At 38.1% G+C, this 20,165-nt stretch overlaps 1 protein-coding gene and 1 long non-coding RNA gene across 2 annotated transcripts in view; both read right to left on the reverse strand.

The window, feature by feature from the left end:
• Window positions 1-10,843, reverse strand: part of LOC117962122 (L-amino-acid oxidase-like) — a 24,838-nt gene extending 13,995 nt beyond the window's left edge. The window contains exons 1-8 of the mRNA XM_034901234.1: window positions 10,827-10,843; window positions 10,398-10,445; window positions 9,411-9,634; window positions 7,332-7,444; window positions 6,594-6,795; window positions 6,037-6,105; window positions 5,593-5,729; window positions 4,452-5,275 (exon numbers count right to left, since the gene is read on the reverse strand). Of these exons, the coding sequence (XP_034757125.1) occupies window positions 4,477-5,275; window positions 5,593-5,729; window positions 6,037-6,105; window positions 6,594-6,795; window positions 7,332-7,444; window positions 9,411-9,634; window positions 10,398-10,428 (1,575 nt within the window). The 5' untranslated portion in view covers window positions 10,429-10,445; window positions 10,827-10,843 and the 3' untranslated portion in view covers window positions 4,452-4,476. The remainder of the gene's footprint in view (window positions 1-4,451; window positions 5,276-5,592; window positions 5,730-6,036; window positions 6,106-6,593; window positions 6,796-7,331; window positions 7,445-9,410; window positions 9,635-10,397; window positions 10,446-10,826) is intronic.
• Window positions 10,844-16,897: 6,054 nt separating this feature from the next.
• LOC117962155 lies at window positions 16,898-18,236 on the reverse strand. The gene is made up of 3 exons (XR_004660582.1): window positions 18,038-18,236; window positions 17,105-17,170; window positions 16,898-16,946 (listed from the first exon to the last, which is right to left on the reverse strand). It is a non-coding gene; the product is annotated as an uncharacterized LOC117962155 (long non-coding RNA).
• Window positions 18,237-20,165: the final 1,929 nt, after the last annotated feature.

A 20,165-nucleotide genomic window follows, 5' to 3' on the forward strand; every position in this document is an offset into this window, starting at 1 on the left:
AAACACTCAATTTTACTCCAAAAGTGATGTAGTAATTTTCGATTCAGCAAGTGGAAAAGCTAAAGTTGGGTTGAGATAATTTAATTTAACGTAAAACACTGAAAACAACTGCGCCTTAACTTACCTTTAAAAGATAAAAAAATGTAATAACATGACTTCCAGACTAGTTTCTTTTACTCAATGTTCTTTCATTGAACATTGTTTTGTCTTTCTGAAAAAGTTAAATATGTTCCTGAGGTCGCCTGGTAATTGTAACATAAGCCTCACAAATAGTTGACGACAGCAGGCACTTTTCCCATTGTAACTTGGTTTCATCCACATGTGTAATATTCACCAACGCTTTCTTCCAAAGTCATTTACTTCATAGTCACTCTTCAGCTGTAATTTGTGTTGTCTAAAAACGTTTCTGCTCTTACAGACATGTCTCAACTGACTGTGACCCCCTCAACCCGCATGAGAACCCGCCTCTGTTGTCGAGCCGTTATGTTTGTCTCAGTGTTCTTGGGCTCTTGGAAATGGGAATGGTAACACTTCTGCCTCACAGCAAGAAGAAGGGTTGGAATCAAGGTCGTTCCAGGCCTTTTTGTGTAAAGTTTGCATGCTCTCCTTGTGTTTATTTGGGTTTCCTCCAAGTGCTCCGGTTTCTTCCCACCATAAAGACATGCACTTTGGTTAACTAGGACTACAGTTGCAAGTTAGCCAACTGGCTAACACTGGTGTATTTACAGAAATGATTAATGTGCATTGTTTTAATCAAATAATACTAATAAATACCAACGCTAATCAGTGAGATGTTAAATTAGTTTTTTCTAACTTGTATGAAAGAAACCCAAGTTTTGGTTTTACTTTGGCTCTTCATGAAACTAACTTGTATTTTAGGGCTGCATGATTATTTACCACGTTTTGCATTGCCAAAATTCTGGTTATGTGTTACAATTAATATATGACCGATTTGGTAATATTTTGTTTTTCCTTTCATGTCGCGATCTAATTAATTCCTTGGACGTTTCATGAAAAGAATTTCTGTACGAATTGTATGTAAAATATCTGTTAAATACCTATAGTAACTCTACTCTCCATATATGTTCATCTGTATAGTTGCCTTTAAATCCATTTAAAGTTTTCGCTTTAAAGGTTAGACTACAAATTAATTTGAAAGAATGAAATAAAAGTGTACTAAATTAACAGCCTATTTTTGTTAATTAGTACTGGATTACCTTTTTCACTACAGTACAGTTCACTACTTTCCAACCAACATTAAGTTCCCACCAGTCAATAAAATATAACACCACCATGGCAGAGGGGCAGTCTGATAGATATTTATCAGTTAAGTTTCTTTGTAGTCTCCAATGCTTTTGTCTAAATAAAATAAAATACTGCGGCAAAATACTCACATGATTTCCACTTCACCCAACGTGGATCCATCTCAGTCTTCTTTCCGTCTTTGGTGACACGAGGACGAGAAACATGTCAGATTATGAAGTTTTAGTTTGTGTGCATTTAGCTTATGCTTTCATTAGAAGCAGTAAAGGTTAATGACAACTGCAATTATCAAGATGATTCTGTCCTGGTATCAGCAAGGTCTCTGTAGAAGCCGACACTCATATAGTAACATTCATAGTATAGTAACATTCATAATAAAATGTGCACATTTTACACATTATTTGATTCAAATTTCTATCAGATTTTTTGAAACAGTTCTTCCATTGCAAATTAATTTTGATATTATAGATTTAAATCCATATCTTTTTCTCCCATATATTTCAATTGGCAGAGTTATATGTTTTGATAATGCTTTAATCTTTAGTATTCTACTCATACAGTCTTGAATAGGTAAAGAAAGAAAATTAAACTGACATGATTAAGAAGTAAACAGATGCTTTCTCATGCAGTTCTTGGAGCGGTTTACGGTTAATATCTTTCTAAAGCTATAAATGTTATAAAACATTTCCTACCTTTTGAAGGACTTAAACACAATTATGATGTTAGCTGATGTTAAAGTGACTAGATTTGAAATGTTAGGTTTTTATATACTGTACCGCCTCAATGCTGGAATTTCTCAGCTGACCAGACTGACCTCAAATGGCATGACTGTCTGGTTTTTTTATCATCAGAGTTTGGCTTTCAGTTTCTTCAGCCCTTGCCTTGTCTCATCTTATGGGAACATTTCTAACAATGTAACCACAATGAGGAAATGCAAAATTCGTCTGTCATTTCATTTGCCATCCCCATTTCTCATTTGCAGATAGAGGTTTCTAGCGTGCGCTACATTGAGGTATGGTATCTTTAACTGGGTTTGTTTTTACGGAACTATGAAAAAGAGGCTTTTTATGCATGGTCATCCAAAAAGCAGTGGTGTATGAGGAAGGGACCCAAATGCCGTGCAGCAGGCAGACAGGAACAGTTAAGTGATTTAAGTAGCTGCCGTGACACAAACTTGACCCGTGCAGCACTTTGGGAATCAATGATTTGGGCCATTAAGCTACTACAAATTACAAAATAAATATTTTAAATAATAACTTTGCCTCAGACAGATCCATCTTTTATTAAACGCGTCTTCTTTCCGTCTTTGGTGACAGGAAGAGAAACATCTTTCAGAAGATCAACTCATTTAAAAAGTTAACAGACTATAAAATATTTTAACGTTTGTAGTAAAATTGCAATGATATTCTGAGATAAAACAGATAAAATTACAGACCGTTTTCTTAACGTTTAAAGAGTTTCAATGTAAACATCTTTTGTTCAAGTAACTTGAAGTGAAAAGGAAAACCTCTTAAATAGATAAGTTTAGGGATGGATTCCTTTCACATCTAACGGTCTTAACTGGAAAATGGTAAGACTTCCTGCTTATCTTTTATTTCATATCAGGGTTTTGGTCTTCATTGTTTGGTCTCACTCTTTTTCCCCCAATTAGTCGAGGCAGATGGCCGCTTAATGGATTAGATACATTGGGGGTAATTGTTTGGTCTCTGTAACGGATGTAAGTGTATGTACACACACTCTTTAAAGGGCCCTTAGATTCACTGACATATCAGAATCTTATGATCTAGAATTACTGGTCATGTCTCATGATCAGGAAAACCTCGAACACATCATCATCATGAATTTCTGTCATGTATATTGGGAACCCTTTCCAAAATAGGAACTGAAAGGAGGAATATCAACAAACTAATGTATCTTGAGTTCCCATTGCTAACTTGTCCTTCACAGTGTAATATATCTAAGTATTTAGATTGGGAAGTGACACCTCTAATGCTTCTTCTTTTCAGACAGAGAAACACCAACTTTTTTATATTTAATATGCAATGACAATACAGGATGTATGTATCTTAAACCTCCTTGCAGGTTTGGTAAGTCTGAGGTCTAATCTTTAGATAAGATTTTTATTTATTTTTTTATCAAGGAGAATAGGTTGACCTTAAAATAAGAAATAAACCAAATGACTCATTTTTAATATCAAACAGCATTTATAGTAGCATCATTTCATGGTAAAACAATATTGTTTAACGTTAACATGTGAATGTCTATGTAGCACATTAAGAACATTTGCCCCTCACCTGGAAACTTAAAATGTTAAATGTTTGCACCCAACTCATAACTCAGAATCACAATTGCTAAATATGCATAATGCATAATTGACAGACAACTATTAGTTTGAGCATTTAATTCAATAATTTGAGAACAAATGTCAAATCTAGATTCAAATGAATCTAGATTATAAGTAGCACATTTGTATGAAAACATTTTAGAGTTTCTTTGTAATGTGCTGACTGTTTTCTGTGTCAGTGCAGTTCATTGTAATGTACAAATGCTAAACACAATCACCCCAATAAAATATTTCTAAACGGGCGCCATTTCTTTTGGTTTGGTTTTTGAAGAGTACTGTGTTTTGCCAATGATTGCATCTTCACTGAATGCCTTCTTTAAAATGTAAAAAATGCTGATGCACATAAAGGTTTTAAGTTAATTAAAGGGTGGTTATTGATTAACTGTTTAACAACCAACAATAACAAATTTTGCCAAAAAGAGTTTAAAAGGCAAAAAGCATATTTAAACAAATTAAAAAAAAATCTAAAAAAACATGTTATATTGGTTAAAGGAATATACGCTATGATCTATATAATTTAAAACTTAAAGTAAAAAGTTGTAGTAGAAACAATTTCACCAGGAAGTGTGCAAGGTTTTTGACATTGAAACGAACATTAAAATTAAATTTTGCTTCAACATCAAAATTAGTGGGTAACATACTATTGATTTTTTTTTGAAAATTATCAGAGTATACTTTTGCAGAGCTGTGCAACAAGCCACCAGTAACTTCCAAAAGTCCACCAGTTGGATGCAGATTAGAACTGCATGGTGTAAGATAAAACACAATGACCCGTTCTCCAAAGGAAGGAATGTAATTACCAAGCATAAGATAAAATTTGACAGACATTTCAGCACTATGACAGTACTGATTGACCTAGAAAGTAGACCCTAGAGCTCTTCATGGTGTTGAGTTCTAGCTGTCTCTTTGTTAATGTTGGTAGCAGCCCTGATAGCAGATTTCATAGATGTCTCGATCCAAGCGTGAGGAAAGGCTGTGTGTTCACCAGCAAAGTGCACCCTGCCTTCACTTCTGAAGAGCTCTTTGGAGTACTCTAAATGTTGGTAGGGTGTGAAGAGAGCGAAGGCGCCCAAGCTGTGAGGATCCGCGCTCCACCTCTTCACCACCACCCCTGTGCAGAGAGATTTGACCCTCTCACCGTGGATCTTTGCCAAATCTCTCAGAGCCAGCTCTTTAAGGTCTTCATCACTCGCACCTAAGAAGGCGAGGGATTCGTCAGACCAGGTGTAGGAGGCCAGGAGGACCCCGATCTTACCCCCGGTCTTATTGGTTGGGAAACTGTGGCTGGGGTAGTAGATGAAACGAGAGGGTCCGTCGGTGATGCTCTTTCCTCCTCGGATGCCGTCCTTCTCCCAGAACTTCTCGCTGAAGGTGAGGAGGATTTTAGTGGAGCTGTCATAGTGGACTGCTCTCAGTGCCTCCATCTTTCCGATGGAGAGAGGTGGATCAAAGTCAATAAAGAGGGCTGCTTTGGCTGTAGTTGTTACCAGAACGATGTCAGCGGAAAGATCTGTCAAAGAAGACTGCTGGCCTGTCTGATATGATACAATCACACCTTTATGTGATTGGCTGATGTGTTTGACCTTGGAGTGTAGAAGAATAGAACCATCCAGGAAATTCCGAAAAGCATTTGGGAGAAGGTCTGATCCGCCAGTCACTTCATAATACCTTAAAAACAAATTCAGGCATACAGTACGTGTCAAAGGGGTTTTGCTGCCGGTTGATAAAAACAATTTTCAATTTCATCTGAATTCAGGTAAAAACTGTACTTTACATAGTGCTACACGTAAAGCCACTGAATTACTGTCTTTCAGATGGAAATATTAAATTCACTGGTTTTCTCTTGAAGCCACTAAACTTAAGTTCCCCAGACCTTTCAAGACCACCTTACATTTTCTGGCCAGGGGTTTTATAATTTTTCGCTTTATTGCAAAAAAGAAAATTCCAAACTTTAATAGTTGGCAGTGTGAGATGTAGGGCCTTACGTAGTGTTGTCACGGATGTCACTCTGGTCATAGATCATCTCAGTCAGCGCTGTGTACATGAGGCTCTTTTCGTTAAGAAGGTCTCCAATCATCCGTATTGCTTCTGAACTCAGATTTCCTTCTTCTTTCAGATACTCCTATTAAACAAAGTAACATAATGCAGTCCGCATGGCTCAGAATGAAAGCCTAACAAGTGTTAAAACAAACCCTTTTTTGAATACAAGTTTTCCAATTCAGCTTTTGAAATTTAAATTAAAAATAATGAATGTACGGACACTTGTGGATGTAGTGGGAAGTTTCAGTAACAACTTGTTTTTTTAAATGCTAAACCATTGAAAATGGCATGTGAAAATAATGCTGTTGATAATGCACTAAAATATCAGTTGTGATTCCCAATTTACCCCACACATTCTCATTTTTCAATATTTTGACATTGTGTTTTACCTTCACAGAGTAGTGGTCATATTTTATCAGTGCAGCCTTGCAGCCATAAGTCCGTACGTCATCTTTCACCTGCAAAAACATGAACAATTCACTCATTCATCTATTGAGCTGATGGTGTCACCATTCATCAATCTGAACTTCTATTTGCCTATATTGAACCATTAACGTGTAACTCAACTGTATGGCCTATCCTGTCACAAAGAGGCACCAAGTGGAAGCTCTTAGAGACTAGGCCGACCAAACAGCAATGCCAGTAGTTCAATGTTTTTCATAAATTTTCATTTAGCTCAGACTTTATACATGTCCTCTTTTAACCGTACTGGCTGGAAAAGCTTAAAAATTAACTCTGACTTCTGCAATTAGTGAATTTCCTGGACCCATAATGTCCAATATAGAGGAAGCTATCCTATTAGTTACTCTGCACCATGTTTTAGATAACCCTTCTATGCAGATGATAAACTACTCTTCAAAAGAGAAAAATACATTTGCTTTCCAAGGATGTGTGAATATGTGTAACTTTCTTTCCATCCCCCCTTCCTTTCTCCTGTCTTACGTACCTTCTGCAAGGCTATTTGTAGCAGATCATCGGCCGACTTCCCTTTCTCACTTGGCCACACGTTGTACTTCAGAACATCAGGGTCACTTTTCACTGTATGTGCTTTCTTCAACAACCCATTAACCAAGTAAAAGGTGTTGTTGTCATACATGGTGAAATTATTCAGCGTGACATTCAGTTTTTCAGCGAACCGCTGGACGATTCTGGTGACAAAGGGAATGGTGGTTAGCTTATTACCGTAATGTGAGCCCCGACAGTAAACAATGGCATTCTGTCTACTCTTGATTTGGAGGCAAGACATTTAATGCTTGCACATTCAAGATACCTACATCATTTGAGTTTTAAGTTAACAAGACAGCGAAAACAATGGCAGGCTCCGAGGACTTCAACAACAAAATTCTACTTCTGCTATTTTGAAGTAACTCTCCATGTTATTTTTATGTAAATAAAGAGGATTGTTTCGCTCTATAGTTAACATAACTGAGTCAGTTCCAATGGAGCGATCAAAAAACCTTTACAATATCTTAACTATTCTTTTCTTTTTGATCCTATCCACGTTTAATTTTGATCTCACCTTTAGTGTTTTAAATAATTGTAATATGGATAGCAACCCCATAAAAAGCTGGTAGTTTAATTAGCATCTTTTTTACACAATCATGTTAAGTCTGAGACAAGGAAGCGTTGCATGCCATGGTTATGTGTAAATGCACAACTGAATGTTTTTAAAACTTAAACTCACTCGTGAGTACTTGGGATCCTCATGGCTCCCAGTTCAGCATACCAGCCCTCTTCCTCATTCCTGTAGGTTTCCACCCGTCCTCCAACACGACCATTAGACTCTATTATGGTTATCTTGTCAGAACAGAAGAATACAAACAGATAAATACCCAATAAAGGCCGTTATGGAATGTTTCAAAGGTAGTAGGTTGGGCATTGCTACAACTGGGCAGCCAAGAGCACTCTTTGGTTGAAGTTACAGCTTACTTATTATATGTCTGCATAGATGACGGGAGACGTAACAGCAGAATGATAAGACAGTGCTGCCTCAAGTCCTACAAATGTCATGGAGATAAACATGGCCCATGCTATCTGCTCTGAGGTATTTGGGTTTAGCATCTACGCGGATATTAGAGAAAATCAAATATTCTTTTTGCCTCAGAATGGAAATTCCATAAAAATGGCAACCCTTCCTAGACCATGTTTGGTCTCTCCATAAAGACATCGACCCTTATGTCTAATTAATTAATCATATCCCCCCACCCAATAAGCAGTAGCTTGCAGCGGTTTTGTTTGTTTTTGGCTGTTGCTCTTATATTCTCTCCTGATTTTATTGTACTTTCAAAAATTATATATTAAATTATTTGTCTTTATGAGCGTTTAAGCATTCATGTCCTGTATGTTAGTATGTATATGTAAAGGCAAACACGGCTCGTAAGACTACCACGGTTACCTGTATCAAAACCCATTTTACCCTATTTCATCTCAATGTTATCCCTTTGTAGGGGAGAGTGGGGTGTGGGAACCGTCTTTTTGTTAGTACCTTGTGTCACAGATTGACTCTTTGTATTAGTTTCATTCTATGGATGAGGTGTAATGTGTATCTGTTATGTTCAAAATCCCACAAATAAATCATACAAAAAAAAAAAAAACATATGGATATCTACCCTCAATATCTTCGCTGACATTGAAGGTTCAGCTAAACTAAATGGCTCCAGCATGAGTTTAAATATACCTTCAGGTAGACAGGAACTTTAGAGTTGGGACGGCATGAAATGACACCCTGGCTAACTTGTACAACTGCCTAGTTTTCTCCTCAAACGAGATTCCATTAAAAATGTGAATATCAATTGTGCTTCTCCTGTGTTTGTGGAATTTGCCTTTGTGATAAGTCCATACACATAGGCCGACTACTGTGGCAATAAATTCCTTTCTAATTCTGAATTTCGGCTTTAAAGTCGCCCACTGCCTAAGCAGTCAAGGCCGGCAGAAGCTAGTGGCCGGGGAGGACTCGGCGAACCCAGACATGGGTATTTTCTTTAACATTCAAAAGTTCAGAAAATGCGTTCATAAGTGGAATAAGTAGCATAGAAAATAGCTTTTCTAACTTCTGATTGGGTGGGCTGCCTAGAGCCGGCCTTTATTGCACTTGTGTGGAAGTTACACCTACAAAATAATGATAGTGTTCATGGCAAGACTTTGAGAAAACAGTTTGGATACACCCACACACACCCACGATTTCCCATTAAGTGGTTTGATCAGTTCTGTGGAAGTCAGACCTTCAAAAGAATGTTCTCTTGGCAGAACTAGGAGTAGCAGGATTAGATTCAGAGAAAAAAGGACTTAAGTTACACTCATAGTACACACCAAACTATGCTTTTTTTCAGAAATTGCTTTTAACAATATACTTGTCTCTCTTAGTCAATTTTAAAAATGTTTATTTGTTACTATCAAGCAAATTCAAGTTTTAAATCCCAGGATACATCTTTTCCTACATATTCCTGGTTTGTGACCCAGATATGCATATGGAGTAAACCACACCTCTTAATTAACATAACGTAATGTATATTTGATTGAATTAACATAACATTGACGAAAGAAAATGAATCCCAATCAAAAACAAAGCATTAATCGTTAAAACACAGTAATTTAACAAAGCACAAACAAACAAACAAATTGTGGTTAGATCAATTCTAAGTAAATGTTACAGACCTACGCCCGAGTTGCCCAACCAGAGTTTCTACGAGCCCACCCTCATATAGCAGATAAATACCGGCCCTACCGTGTAGTGGTCTTTCAACCATCAGCCAGCTGCACGTACCTTGTGTCCTGCATCTTGCAGTAGCTTAGCAGCCGTGAGTCCAGCCATGCCAGCTCCAACAATAGCAACATGAAGAGATGTATTTGTGTGTGGGAGGCCTTTTTTCACAGTCTTCAGCAGATCATCGTAGTCTTTGTCCCCCAGACAATCAGCCAGGTGTTTCTTCAAGCTGACAGCAGCAGTGGTGCTGTGGTACAATGTGAGCAGCAGAACACTGGCAGCAACTGGAAACACACACACACACACACACACACACACACACACACACACACACACACACACACACACACACGAAAACACTCCATTTTACTCCAAAAAAAGGGGTCATAACACTTTCCATATTCCTTGATGTTGGGACATTAAATTCAACAAGGGGAGAATACCACAGCTAAAGTTGAGGTTAACTTTTAATTTAATTTAAGACACTGAAACAAACTGCCTTTACTTTCCTTTAAAAGATACCATGTTTAAACATTTGACATTGTTCTACGTCTTTCTGAAAAAGTCAAATGTGTTCTTGAGGTTGCCTGCTAGTAGTAACTTAAACCTCACAAAGCAACAGTACCATCGTAACTTGGTATTGTAACTTAAATGTTTTCTTCCAAAGTCATTTTTCTTCAAAGTCACTATTTGTCTGAAAAGTAAAAGACTGGCCTCTCATTTCATCATGCAGCGCTGAAAATAAAACTTTGTGCTTAAAAGCAGAACTACTTTGCAGCGGACTTCAGAGTATCAAAACCGCAGCAGGAAACAGATCAAGGAACCGACCACAGCAACATCTGCAAGAAGCCGCATATTTGAAAGAGCAGGATAACTGCAGGAGAATTTAGACCAATTTCCAGCCAACTTTAAATTCCCACCAGTCAGTAACATGGCAGAGGGGCAGCCTGACAACAGATATCAGGGAAGTTTCTTTATATTTAAAAAAAAAAAAGCTTTCTCCAATGCTTTTGTCTAAATAAAATAACAGAGCTGCAAAATACTCACATGATTTCCACTTCACCCACTGTGGATCCATCTCAGTCTTCTTTCTCTCTTTGGTGACACGAGGACGAGAAACATGTCAGATTATGAAAATGTGTACCGAGTTTTAGTTTGTGTGTATTTACCTTCTGATCTCGTTAGAAGCAGTAAAGGTCAATGGCAACTTCAATTTGCAGATGATTCTTCAAATTGCTTGTATTCAATTTAATATAATTTTATATTGATTTTTTACTCATACTGCATATTTCAGTTGGAAGCACTTTGCTGTGATATTGCTTTAATCTTTAGTTTTTTCTATTCTATTCATCCATTCATGTTTAGGCAGTGAGATGAACCTCATTTAAGAAGTAAAAGAAATTAGATTCTTTGTTATGCAGATATAATAATGAAAGTTACATCTTATCTTATGTAAAGTTATAAATCCTTTCCTACCTTTTGAAGGGCTTTGACAACACAACCTATGATGTTAGCTGATGTTAAAGTGACTAGAGGTGAAATGTCAGCCTCTTATATACTGTGCCGCCACAATGGTGGAATCTTTGTCTTGACACACCTCTAACGGCACGACTGTCTGTTTTTTATCATCAGAGTTTGGGTTCCAGTTTCTTTGCAATCTGGAGATCTGACTGGCACGTCTTCCAAAGAAAAAAAGAGTCTTTGTGTCATCTTGTGGGAACATTTCTAACAATGCAACAACAATGAGGAAATGCAACAGTTATCTGTCATTTCATGCCAATCCCATGTTTTTCATTCCCAGTCAAAAGTTTCTAGCGTGCGCTATTTGGAGGTGTGGTATCTTTACCGGGTTCGTTTCTAAGGAAAAACACTTGAACCCTCATGTTGTCCTCATGTTGTCCTCATGTTGTCCTCATGTTGTCCCCATGTTGTCCTCATGTTGTCCCCATGTTGTCCTATATCAATGTTCTTTTTAATTCCCCAAAATAACATGATTGATTCCACCCAACGCTCTTTTCCAAGTACAAATCTCTACTTTCATTAATTTTGGGGCGTCTTATTCAATTTTATATCATTGTAAAACAAATGGAAGTGTTTTTGAAATAGTATTGAGTAAAAGTTGACATATTCCAGTCTGTGATTATCATCAACATCCATTCCTTTAATTTTAGTCTCAATAATTCCTAATTTCTGCTTTTCTAACTCAAACATTGGGTATAATGTCCTATAAATGAGGTTTATTGTCCATAAATTCCAAAAATAACTGATACAACATTGATACAAAAAGTCAACAAAATTGTTGATTTTCAGTTTTGATGGGAAGACCAGGGGTTAAATATCAGCTTCACAATGCAGTTTTGCATCATACAAAAAGTGGTGGTGTTTAAGGAAAGGACCCAAATGCAAAGAAGATAGACACTTTTTGTAGTGTCCACTTGAAAATCAGTTCAAACATGCCCATTTGGAATAAAATGGGTGCTTATGTCAACAAAATGTTACAACCCGTGAACCCCTAAAATACTCCATGTCCCATTGGATGATCTTTTGCTTATAACCACTGAACTCATAAAGCATTGATTGTTAAATGGCAGCCATTTGTTGTAGTTGTAGTTTTAGTGATTTCTGAGTCAAAGGTTACAGCCATAACACTCAGAGATGTGACAGCACCTGTTTTTGCAATTACTGGACGTAGACTAGAACAACGTTGGGCTACAAATCTAATCAAGACGATTGAGACCCTGGAGCTCATGTTGCGCTGGCTATATTTCCGACTTGAATTCAAAAGCACTTTATCGATGGTAGCAGCAGTTATTGAATTAATAGATGTCTCGATCCAAACGTGAGGGAAGGCTGTGTGCTCACCGGCTGAGTTCCCCCTTACTTCCCTTCTGAAGAGATCTTTAAAGTACCCTAAATGTTGGTAGGGTTTGAGGATCCGCGCTCCACCTCTGTGTGCTGCGATGCTCTTTCCTCCTCGGTTACCATCCTTCTCGTCTGTTCATTTCACCCTAAATAACCACGATTGGGACCACTGCACTGTGTTTATGTCAGACTGTACTGTGTGTGTTCTTAGTTCCTGTGTAGGTTTTTCATCATTTTTAAAAATGTTATTAAAATTCCTGCTTTGTTAATGATCGGTCTCCAAGGTTGATTCAAGATTGGACTATTACAACATCTAAGCAGCATGGGGTAGTATTTGGCCAGTGCCAAAAAATGTTTACTACATCGGAGAGAAGGTCTGATTTTGGTGGGGCAGTTGAGGTGAAGCCGGCAGTTTGAGTTAAGGAGTCTAATTTGAAGACATATCTCCAAAACGACCGATGAAAATCAAATTGTTGCTTGTTGATTTTAATACACCCGGCACCAAAGTGAAGTTTTCTTCTTTATGTTTAACTTAGAGTTCTCAGGGTTTAGGGTTGCTGATAGACGCAGGTGGGGGTTAAATTTAAGCTTCATTTAAATTCTTTTCCAGATCCATTGCATGTTCACAAGTATAGGGATGGGCCGCTCTTCATCTGTCAAATCTGCTACGACAACATGGAGGGGAGGGAGTGCATCACAAAGCGGGATGTCATCGCATAACCAAGGCAGGCAATGTTTACAACTACATTTCTACAACTTTAGCTAGTTTTCATCCTACTGCTTGAACTACTATAGCTATTACTCTTACAAGTATTATGACAACTACTAACTACTACTGCTGCCACTAATACTACACTCAAGATTGCTGCTGATCACTGTGCAGTGGTTATAACAACCTGTTGCATGTACCTGGTGTCCTGCGTCTTGCAGTAGCTTGGCAGCCGTCAGTCCAGCCACGCCAGCTCCCACAATGACAACATGATGAGATGTGTTCAGGTGTCGGAGGCCGGTCTCTTACAGTCTGGAGCAGTTCATTATAGTGCTTTTCCTTCAGACCATCAGCCAGATGTCCCTTCATGAGTAGAGGGTCGGAGCAGCAGTTGCACGCTGATAGAAGCCACAATCACACAAAGAGAGAAGCAGCAACCCAGTAGGAGTTTTTGTTTTGTCACAGCACTGAGACTTTGAAATGCTCGGGCTCCTCTTATATGATCTGCTGTCTCTGTTGACTCTTTTAGAAAGCCGTTTAGTTTTCTTACTTCTTCAATATTTATGTTATACTTTGTGATTTTAATTGTGCACTGTTTCAATATGTATCATACTGTACGTTTTATGTAAAGCACTTTGTCATTTTTATATGTAAAAAGGGTTATATGAACATTAACAAAGTGGTAAAGTCTAACGAGTCTAAAAGTCTAGTTGAGCAACTAGACGCGAGACATTTCCCTGTTCTGCAGACATTTGCTGAGCCGTTATAAAGACACTTGTAGAACAAATCCCCCAGGCAAGACGTTTCTGTGGCCTAGTCAAAGTCTTAAAAATACATTCCTTTAACCATGCAGCACCTTGGGAACTAATGCCTTGGCTTATTTACTGTCATGATTTATAGTGAAATAATTATAGCCTGAGATCAAATAAATAAAATGACATGTTATTACCGTGTAAAGAGCTTAGATGTCAACATCGTGTCATGTTTGTTTTCATTGTTCTAAAGCACCGACATGTCAGAATCAGGGGATCTAGAATAACTGGTCAGGTTATCTGATCCGTTAAAGCTATAACTCCACCCGCATATTGTACAAATGTGTATGTGACTCATCTCTTGCCAAAGAGAAGAACTCAAACTAGTGAATATACAGTTATCTGGAATTTGTCATTGTACGTTGTCGTGAAAGTCACAAATAAGGGCTTTCGTGAGGCGCTGATCGCTGGAATTAGATTTGAACAAAGCGTCGATGACATTTGGGCCCTCAGACTCAGGTCATGTTTCCAGTATTTAAATTGGCACCTGCAATGCTTTTGCTTTCAGAAAGAGAAACCCATTCACTTTGTTGTGGTTAAAAAGCACTGACATAAAACATCCGTCTATATAAACCACATGTGCATTTTGGTATGTGGGTATGTAAGAAGGTCTGTAAATAAGAAGTCTGTTAGAGGTCTTTAGAATTAGGGCTTTTTAACTTAAGGAGATTTCCTACTACGTGAATAACGTATCATTTGTATCTTACACTAAAACAACAAGCTCTCCCTTAAGGCCTTTATTAGGCATATAAGGCATTTAAAGCGGCAACATGTTCTGGTGAAATCAGTAAATTTGATTTGAATTAGTGGTTTCACTTGAGGGGCAAAGTAAATTTGCAGTAATGACCATTGGGTGACAGACAGTTGCCGTTATGAACCTGTGTGAACTGATCCAGAGCTAACAAGCATGATGACAGACACTAAAAACTAAAGGAAGTGTTAAGGAAACTAAAGATAATATAATCTGCCGTGTGTTAACAGTCCAAAACCAGCAGCTTTTCCCCCTTTGCAGGCCTCTAGTGTTGCTTTACCAAATAGTCCTGCATCAGACCCTACATCTCCAAGCCTCTAGCAAAACCTGTTTGAAAAGATTTTACTGGGCCACGTTCTGGTTCCTTAGACTGAAAATTTTGAGGTTTTGCTGCAATTTGTATACAGTAAATTTTACCTGCCTAACTTCACTGCTTGGGGGGGCAGTAGCTCAGTCTACAGGGAGTTGGGTTGGGAACCAGAGGGTCCCAATGCAGATCAGAAGTACGGAGTGTGGATTGGTGGAGAGATACCACTTCATTTCCTGGGGCACTGCCAGGTGCTCTTGAGCAAGGCACGTACCCCCCAAACCACGCTGGTCCAGCTGGCGGCCCCACCCACTCCGACATCTCTATTGGTTCATGTACAGGTCCTGAGCATGTGTGTATTTCAGGCCTGTGTGTGATTACTAACAAAGTGTCCACAGAGTGTACATTTTAATTTCAATAAGTGGTTTAAATAGAAATTAAAATTAGAAAATTAAATGAACCCTCATGTTGTCTATGGATGAAATTTTATCTGTTTTCAAAGTATTGTTTTTTTAATTTCCAAAATAACGGAAGTCGAAATACGGGTGAAAAATTATGGAAAAAGTGTCAACATTGATGAAAAATAAAAATAAAATCAAAAATACATAAACTTCCAAAACACTTTGTAAAATGCAACAAACACGTTGAGATAAGGGGAAAACGTTTTTCAGGGTCAAAGGGAAGACAACATAAGGGTTAAATCCCTTATTTATTTATGCAAGAACAGATTGTGTCGATGAGGAAATGTGAGTGGTGTCAGAGAACAAACCAAATGACATGTAGAGGATGACGTCTCTACGCTGTATTAGTAGTTATGTATTCCACATCTTCTCAACAAACCTTAACACTGTTGTGACATACGTGCCGTTTCCACAGTAATGTGATCATTAAGCGTTCACCACAAACTCAAAGTGTCCGCTTCAGATGGCTTCAAATAAAAGAGACGCAACACCATTAAGTTAGCAGTGAGTGTATTTAATAACTGCAGCTGTGAGGGTATTCAGAGTTCTCACGGAGGAGAAAACCGGGTCAACAAGTTGGTTTAGCGGTTAGACCATTTCTATTAACAGACAGGTTCTTTATTTTGTCAGATGAAGGCTGCATTCACTTCTTTTTTTTTTAAATGCTTTGAACTTTACATTAACCTACAACCATATCAGACCAGCTCAAAAAGACACAAATACATTCAATATGATCGCTGCTCTCACACATGTTGTACCATCTAGCTGAATATACACAAGCTGCACCAGTTTTTAACAGTATGGTGCTGTGTCATGTCATTTTTTCTCCCATATGCTTTTGCTATTTTAGTTTTATTGTGTGAAACGTTTTTATGATGAATAATGCAAAGAATGGAACAACTAATGGGATAACATTTCTATGAAACTGGACCTCATACACACAAAAATTAAACATTTTCAAGCTCCTTCACTTAGTAACCTGCAAGACAAAAGAACAGGTGTCAAAATAGAATAACGGGGAAGTGTTTCATTGCCAGGCTTGTGAAAAACAAAAACAGAAAAATGTAATATTAGTTAACTGAGGAAATTGATTATCTCAAAACTGGTTGGTTAAACATTTTACCACATGGGTTATTTCAAATACTCTACATCTAGAAATACTAACTTTAGGAGACACGTCCCACATCGGTGGGATACATTTTCATACTAAATACTAGTCTTTTGTCATGCATGAGAATAAAAGTAAAAGAAGAAATGCTGTTAGAAGCGGTGCACCAGAGGATCAAACATTATATTTATTATAACAGTATATGAGTTTGACTTAAACAGCGTTCACACTGACATTTGAGTCATAAAAGCGTCTCAAACTATGAAATCTCCCATTTATTCACTTGATGTCACCTTTGCAGTGTAGTGGCCATTGTCAGCAAATAATTGATATTCATTAATAAACTTAAATGTATATGAAGTGTTATATATTCTGTTATGACAGTCAGATGTCACAATTTTAAAACCCTCATACAACCAACTGTTTATATAACCGTCTTAAGTCATGACTCAGGTTGTAAATACAGAAAGATTTCCAATGTCTACTATGAATGTGACATAAAAACCAGTATTACTCAGTCTTACCTACTGGATTGAGGCGTATAAGGCATTCTCTGTTAATGATGGGTTGGTACCTGCTGCATGCTCTGCTTGGAAATTAGATGCAAGTATGTCAGTGTGTTTCCGACATAGAGATTAACCAAAACAATAATTCCACTTACTTCACTGGCAAACTGGTGGTGTCTGATGTTGATCCCAACATCACTTACCATTCAAATTGCTTTTTAATAACAATGAGTCTCACCCAGCTGTTCAGTGTCTCCCAGGCCCAAAGTGTAGTAAATGCGTGTAGACGCAAATTCATCCTCATCTGAGGGAAAGAGACAGGGGTAGTCAGACATTTTCTGTATGTTTCCACTTTATCTCAGATTGAACATGCAGGTTAATTCTGCTGGTTATATGACAGATAAAATCTCAAATTCCGTCAATAAGCTCCCTTCCATTGAACGACACCAATCTGAGCTTTATAATGTAATATTCTGGGCCTTATTTTACACTGAAACGCAAGTAGCAAAAGTCAAACGCAAGTAGCTTTGTGGGCGGATCTCGTCCCAAATCAATATCTGCCTAGGAAATCATCTAGTCTTAATCTACATAGCTATTTGTACTCGTGAATACGCTGGCCACAAGAAGTAATTAGGTTATTTTTGTTCATGAAATACAATGACACCATTTTCGAACCATAAAGATTCTCAAGTTTAAGCAAGAAAGTGGGATTGCTGTGCAAGGAAAACTAGTATTCCTCCTAAAGCTCAACATAAATGGTGGAATAAAACAAACTTTAACCTTTAAATTGAATGCATCAAGTACAGTTATTAGGTATGTGGGTAGCTAACCCTTTTGTTTAGTATAAAGCAAGGCCATAACCTTTATACAACATACACTGAGGGGCCTTTCAACCTTGTGAAACCCTGTGGGTTCCTTCCGTGGTTAGAGTCTAGGAAGCTCTAAATATCACCAGCTCCTACACATTATCTGCTTGTAAAACTCTAACCTGCAGTAATGTGCATGGCTGGACCTTTCTAAACCTAATGATCCATTCTAAAGTTTACACTGTTGCACCCAATTAAATACACAATTTTGATGATGGTTAATACCACGAGAGCTGCGGTCTGTACTTGACATGAGGTTATAAAGTATATAAAGTAAAATAACAATATCAAGTGAAGTACTGTACCTTTCTTCCTCCGTTTTTTTGTTACAACGGCATTCGTCACTTTGTTTGCATCGGCTGCACTGGTTTCTGCAGAGGCAAAAAACAACAAATAAGAACCTAAAGTTGCCAATTAGATCATTTTTTTTACACCATACATGACTCAATTACCATCAGGGATTATGCCAGATGGGGATATTTGGATTTAGGTTTTTTTCCAAACTCATGTTGTAACACAGAACAGTCCCGGAAATGGAACGTCAAGGATGTAGACTAGAAGGAAAGAGACGCCACCTGTTTCATCAGCCCATAGCAAAGTCATTGTGTAAAGTCAGCTACAACAAAAATAATCCATCATCCATTTAATTTCTGTTACAACCCGTTTACAAACGTACGGTAGAGCGAGCTTGACAGTGACTGATTGAGTTCCTCGGGATAAGCAAACGAGTTTTTGTTGATTCATCACTAGGAATGTAGATGTAGCCAACATCTCACCATCACCAATGTCATCCACATTTATATGTTCATAAATCTTATATTTAGTTACAAAACGCCTACACCGTCTCATCTCGTGGTCTCAGTGGTGTTAACGGGCGGGTTTCAGAACGCTGCACACGGACACGTTGCAACTTATCTTCGAATCTTTGGTCAGAACTGGGCAGAAGTCCACATTATGACTTTATACTTAATTTCAATTGCTGCCTTGTGTAAACATTGCTGCCTTGTAGTTCTGGTTTTTAAAAATGCTCAATATATAAAGAGCTTAATTAATAAATATAATATACAACTTATGTTAGGTAGAATAATATTGTTAGGTAGAATGCTAAAAATATCCCAGTATACTGGTAGAGGGTGTTCTCACCGGTTTGGTCCTCAGGTAAGCCTGATCCAGCTGTCAGTGAGGACAGGTAGAGCATCACTGGAGTACAAGAAAGAGAAATAACAGCTTCAATAGAAACCAGGAACTAAAGATGAACAATATGGTAATATAAGGACAATATGGAAAAAATGTCCCAATGTAAACAGAATCTCTCCTGTTTCTGTGCTTTATTTTGTGACAGCAAGCATACATTGAATGGATCCATTTATTAAGGAGTTAAAATAGCCTTCTGTTCTCAAAATATTAGAAAATCATGTTCAAGTTTTTTGACCTGTAGTAGTGCTATGGAGCAGTTTTTCCAGTTGGATGGCTCAGTTACTGCCAACAATCCTCATACAGCACATCTCTCTCCCTTCTGTGCAACACTGGTACCAAAAGTACCAAATAGTTGCAAGTGAGTAAATATCTTACTTGCTTATTAAAAGGAACAAAACAATGTGGGGGGGCCCTGGAAGTGCACTACCCAGATACTAAGACTCAGTCCTAACGGCAATGGCCCCGGTTCCAGTCTAACCCACGGCCCTTGGTCGCATTCAGTCTCCCTTCTGTCTCCCCCGGTTTCTGTCTCCAAGCTGTCCTGTCAATTAAAGGCCATAAAAGCCCCAAAAAATAAACTAAAAAAAAATGCTGGTGGAGATCTACATTGGAGAGTACCAAGCCCCGAAGAGGACATGAAAACAAAAAGAAAAAAGAACCTGTATTGGGGAAAAACACTAAACTTAAAATGCCAACTGTCCGGGAGGGTAAAAAAAAATGAGAAAAAAAAAATAATTCGAAAAATAGGTTTTTCCTCCGTGAAAGTCGAGATCTCGATTTTAGTGTTGGTCCCCAGTACATGTTTATTTTTTTCCCTCTATGTCACCTCCGGGGCTCCGTAGCAGAGATACCATGGAAGGCACCTCTTTTTCAAAGAATATGATTTGTTGCAGAACTGAGTTTGTCCAAAGGAGTAATCCATGGTTATATTAGCAGATAAAAGCAATCTACAGACACTAAAATGGCACCACCACATCAAATCAAAGGTTAAAACTACAGTTTGACGGACAGGTGACTTCTTGTGCACGGCAGCATTAGCTGTTAGCGCTTCTAGCAGCAAAGCTGTTTGAAATGTATCCGTACCTCTGTGAAAACAACCTTTTCCAAGGTGAAGTAGTCCCACGGCCAACAGCAGCAGCATCAACAGAACAGTGACAACAATCCACGGGGTAGAACTGGAGGTGGGACTGGTCTTAGAACTGGAGGTGGGACTGGTCTTAGAACTGGAGGTGGGAC

The sequence above is a fragment of the Etheostoma cragini genome, chromosome 19, assembly GCF_013103735.1.
Source record: "Etheostoma cragini isolate CJK2018 chromosome 19, CSU_Ecrag_1.0, whole genome shotgun sequence".
NCBI lineage: Eukaryota > Metazoa > Chordata > Actinopteri > Perciformes > Percidae > Etheostoma > Etheostoma cragini.